This window comes from Petromyzon marinus, chromosome 70 (assembly GCF_048934315.1).
Source record: "Petromyzon marinus isolate PM22_M1 ecotype Great Lakes invasive population chromosome 70, UKy_Petmar_22M1.pri1.0, whole genome shotgun sequence".
Taxonomy (NCBI): Eukaryota; Metazoa; Chordata; class Hyperoartia; order Petromyzontiformes; family Petromyzontidae; genus Petromyzon; species Petromyzon marinus.
The window spans coordinates 1,539,415-1,544,828 of NC_133736.1; the positions used below are offsets into that span (position 1 = coordinate 1,539,415).

Below are 5,414 nucleotides of genomic sequence, written 5' to 3' on the forward strand. Positions count from 1 at the left end.
AGTACTTTCACAGATGTTCCAATAGTTTCACAAGAAGCCCAGCAGTTTCTCAGATGTTCCATATAAGAAGAGGAAATACGAAAGTGTAGCGATTTGCAATAAAAAAAATACCTCGGATTTCCATGTGGGCACCATCCTGAGAAGATCATAGTATTTTGGTGGAGGATAATCATTTTGATCATGTGACCCCCTATTGTGGAGTGAGACAAGGCAGGGAGGGGGAGGGGCATGTCGGTCCTGGCTGCCAGCGATGTGTTGTGGCTTCCTGGAGGCAGGGTGTGGTGGACGGTCTTTTCCGAAGAGCGAGTTCAATGGGGGAGTGACAGGTGACCCCCAAGTATTTGATGTGGGATGTAGGATCATCATTTTAATCAGGTGACCCCCTATTGTGGAGTGAGACAAGGCAGGGGGGGGGGGAGGGGCATGTCGGTCCTGGCTGCCAGCGATGTGTTGTGGCTTCCTGGAGCCGGAGGATGGTGGTGGTTGGTGGGGGGGTTAAAGCTCTTCCCAAAGACCGTGTTTAATGAGAAAGTGACATGTTAACCCCTCCTCCTCCAAGTATTTGATTTGGGATGTTGATGAAGGGTCATCATTTTCATCAGGTTGCGGCTCGTTGGAGCAGGGGTGTGAGGATCTTCCCAACGATCGAGTTTAATGAGAAAGTGACGGTGAGCACCCCCCCCCCCCACACACAAGTATTTGATGTGGGATTGGGGGACCGTGTGAATTGGGGAGCAGTTCTTCGGGGGGTGTTTTGGCTCGGGGATACTGGCAACAGAGGCCTCAACTCAGATTTGTGTTACATTCAATGTGTAGTTTAACACGTAGTAGGCTTTCGTGACCAAAGAATATGGATCCTTGCAGTCGCGAAAACTTCAAATCTAGAACCAATATTATCCATAAGAGGTTTTTTTTTGGGCCAGATCGTGGAAATATACAATGTGTCCTTAAACCCGCCACCACCCGACACAGCCAATTAGTAAGGTGCGTCACGTAAACAACCACATGCCAATTCGTTTCTAGTGCTGTACTAGTAACGAATTGGCGTGTATTGGCTATGGACAAATCCTTGCTCATTGTCTGTGTCGGGTGGTGGCGGCGGGTTTAATGACACGTTGGGTATTTACTCGATCTAACCACAGAAGCCTCTATTATGGATTAAATCTGTAGCCCGATGCTTTAACGTCTTGCGCCAACAACGTTGCTGTGGCAGATATCGATGATTCGGGCTCCACGGACGTCACTGGAAACATCGTCTGCGTTAGAGGGGATCGTTCATTCGCCGACGAGCCGTATACGGTACACCAATAATAGATTGGCTCTTTCCTGACGCTTTCAAGCAAACGGCCCCATCGCTAAGGTGAATGGGCAGTTGCGAGAGAGAGAGAGCGGGCAACGCTTGCCTTGTCCCTCTGCCCAGCGAGAAAATCTCCGGCGACATTGCCGTTCGTTGCCACCGAGTGCACCGTAGGGTTCGCGCGCAGGAGTCTGCACTTCTCTACTAATTAGTAGGGCAATTTGATTTTACCCGTTGCCCTAAAGAGGAAGGGCCATTCGGCTCCATCAAATGCTTTTCTCTCCGTCCAATGTAAGGGCGCAGTGCGGTAGGGTAATTTTTGTTGTGGCTGTCCAAATTGCACTGGCCAAGGTTTCGATGTTGTCCGACGAATCCCTGTGTTTGACAAACATCGTCTAAGCTTAACGAGAACATCACCGGAAGAGTCTTCCCTGGTCTCCTTGCGATAATTTTGGTTAACAAAAAAAATATGTTGCTGTTGTTCGAATTCAGGAGGGAGATCAGTGCGCAGTTTCCCGTGGCATCTTCTGGGGTCCCTGTAGAGGCGTGTCTAAAGTATAGACAGTCATCGACTTACGAACACATGTACTTAAGAACGCCCATACTTACGAATGCCCGTACTTGCGAACGCCCGACTGACGAACGGTTGTAGTTACGAACCAGCTTCTATACAAATTTTTTTTAACTTAAAACGCGAACTCGCAATGGAAAACTGAACCATAGTTTCAATTCCATAAAGCTCCACATAAATTCCATCGGGACCTGCCACCTTCCCGCGGTGGGGGATGCAGCCAGTGCCGTCCGGAATTCCACGTCGGTGATGGATCTACAGAGTTCCTTGATGCCCTGTTCTGCATCTAATCAGGTGAAGAGAGATCTTGCCTACGGAAAAAAAAAATTGGTTAATAGTCTCAGAAGGCGTGGAATTCGATTTATAGAGGGACAAATACATTTATTTACAGCATTTGTTAATATCCTCAATTTCTAGCCAGTGGCGGGTCCGTTCTCTTTACAAATGGATGCAATGTGTGCGTGGTGCCTCCTATTTCCCACTCGTATTCTGGACGTGGCTGGGTTGGGGTCTTGGAATGGCGGTCAAGCTCTCTTTTATAGCTTTGGTTGTTTGATTATTTATCAGTTCACTTAGTTCGAGTTTTACCCCTAAACTATTTCTTTTAGGATGTCTGGAGGGTGCGAGCTTTTTAAAACCTCTCATGTCACGTGAACAGGATCGCCCCCACTTATTTTTCACCGTTCTTGATTCTGGCAAAAAAAGGAAAGGTCCCATTAGAAACAAAAAAATAAAAAATCCACTCTCCTAAATGTTAACGAACGTAAAAAAGCGGGCGCGCCGACATCTTTCCCGTTCGCTTCTTTCATTCAACGGCAGGCCTTCACGATGTCCACGAACGCGTCATCGTCTTCGTTCGACTACGTCTACATGGAGAGCCCCTTCCAAGGCTTGGGAAACGGCGGGCACGCCTTCTTTGCCTTCTTCCTCCTCGTCTACGCCGCCACGCTCACGGGCAACTCCCTCCTCCTGACCGTGATCATCACGGACCGCTCGTTGCGTAGGCCCATGTACGTGATGCTCGCCAACCTCGTCACCAGCGACCTCATCGGCAGCACTGCGACGCTGCCGCGCATCATGTGCAACATCGTCGCCTCCAACGCCATCAGCCTGCCCGAGTGCTTCGCGCAGATGTTCTTCACGCACGTCTACGGTGTCCTCTCGAGCTTCTCCCTCTCTGCGATGACCGTCGACCGCTACCTGGCCATCTGTCAGCCGCTGCGCTACCACACGCTCATGCATAACGCGCGAGCGCTCAAGGTGAACGCGGCGCTGGCCTCGGTGTCCGTGATGCTCATCCTCATAATGATGTTGCTGATCGTGCGGCACAGCTTCTGCAAGGAGATGGTGATCCACATGCCCCACTGCGACCACATGACCATGGTGGCCCTGGCCTGCGACGACGTCACCGCCAACGAGTTCTACGACCTCATCACCAAGCTGCTGGGGCTGGGCGGCTGCCTGGCCATCGTGCTTGTCGCCTACCTGCGCATCGCGTTCGAGTGCCGTCAGCGGGCCACGCGCGAGGGCCAGGCGAAGGCCGTGCGGACAGTGGTCACTCACCTGCTGGTGGTGCTCATCTTCTTCATGTCGGGCCTCCTCATCGTGGTGGTGCACCGCTTGCAGAAGGTCTTCAACATGCCGGTGAACGTCATCGTCTACCTGGTGGTGAACTTCCACACCCTGCCCGCCCTGATGAACCCCATCATATACGGCCTGTGCTCGGCCGATATCCGGAGGGCCATCGCCAGGCTGGTGAGACGCAGAGTGGGGCCCGCTGAATGATTGAGGCTGGGGTGGGGCCTCTTCTGCTGAACTGGGAGGGCTTTGTACTGAGCTTGGGAGGATGTGCCCTCAGTTCGAGCGTTGAAACTGAGTTGGAGCGTTTGAGAGCGAGCTGGCGGCAGCAGCCGTCCGCTCTTAGAGCCCTGTATTCCCTCTGCCATCCCTTGCCTCCCCCGACATCTCTCTCCTTCTCTCTTCAACCTTCTTCCTCCCGTCCCCCCCCCCCCCCCCCCACAACGGCTATTTGTTTGATTTGTTATCTTGTCGAGGCCTTTCGGTTTGGTTTCTCCCCCGACCACGTCCGCTACCTGCGGCCCGCACCCACCGGGCAACCTCTTGGTGACCCGGCAGCCGTGGCCACTTCCGCGCCATCCCGCGAGACCGGCGGGCAGCTCCGTCGCGCTCGCCGGACGGATCTCGTTTTGGTGGGCAACGTGGCCGCTGTGCGTTGTGGCCGAAACGTCGTGATTTTTTGGTTGTTTTATCAAATTTTTTTTTTTCACCTACGTGACTTTACCGAATAGAACCAAAGAGTACAACGTGGCATCGGCAGCCCCGGGACGTCGTCGGTGATTTGCGCGGTACCAAGGATGGGAGGTCGAGCTTGTGCCCCCCGGGGTGGGGCGGGGGGGGGGGAGTCTTCGACATATCAGCGTGCAGGGCACAGAGGGAAGCTTCGCGTCCGTGGCAAGGGAGCAGGGCCAAGGCTGCACGTTCTTTGTCGTGGACTCAATCGCCGTGGTCCCCTTCTCCCTCCTGGCTCCAGGCACTCGATGTCTCCCTGTGGCTTGCCGATGCGATGTTGGCTGATTATCTTTCCGCTCCTCCCCCCCCAAATATGACCAGGTCCCTATACCGACCCCTCTTTATCAATCCATCTTGCTTTGCTGTATCAAAACTACACCATGTGCAATAACCCAATTACTCTTTGGTTCGTTCGGTAAGGTCATGTAGAAAGAAAATAAATTAATTGATGGAGTACGACGTTTCGATTGCAACACAAACGGTCGTCAGAGACAAAACACAGACACGGAGACACACAGACAGACACACAAGCAGAGAGAGACTCACACAGAGACACACAGAGAGAGACACACACAGAGACAAACAGACAGAAACACAAGCAGAGAGAGACTCACACAGAGACACACAGAGAGAGACACACACACAGACACACAAGCAGAGAGAGACGACATACAGAGACACACAGAGAGAAACACACACATAGACACACAGACAGACACACAAGCAGAGAGAGACTCACACAGAGATACAGAGAGAGACACACACATAGACACACAGACAGACACACAAGCAGAGAGAGACGACATACAGAGACACACAGAGAGAGACACACACATAGACACACAGACATATAAGCAGAGAGAGACTCACAGAGACACAGAGAGAGACACACAATATAGACACACAGACACACAGACACACAGACACACAGACACACAGACACACAGACACACAGACACACAGACACACAGACACACAAGCAGAGAGAGACTCACACATAGACACAGACAGACACACAAGCAGAGAGACTCACACAGAGACAGACAAAGATCCCCCATATAGCCTTAACAGACTGTAGGGGCAAGTGCTGTTAGCGAGCACCTATGAAGGCCAGAACGGTACACGAGGGGGTGGGTGGCCAGCACCACGCCCGACCGCCTTTGTCTCCCTAGTGGCAATGTTTACACACCCCACGAGGTACTCATTTGAGGCCTAGTCGACCTAGGGGAGGCCCAG

General features: G+C 52.4%; 1 protein-coding gene across 1 annotated transcript; it reads left to right on the forward strand.

Moving 5' to 3' along the window:
• The first annotated feature begins 2,636 nt into the window (after positions 1–2,636).
• On the forward strand, positions 2,637–3,653 carry LOC116957143 (olfactory receptor 52P1-like). Its single transcript, XM_032979108.2, has one exon. It carries the CDS (start codon positions 2,697–2,699, stop codon positions 3,651–3,653), a length of 957 nt encoding a protein of 318 aa, XP_032834999.1. The 5' UTR covers positions 2,637–2,696.
• The last annotated feature ends 1,761 nt before the right edge of the window (positions 3,654–5,414 follow it).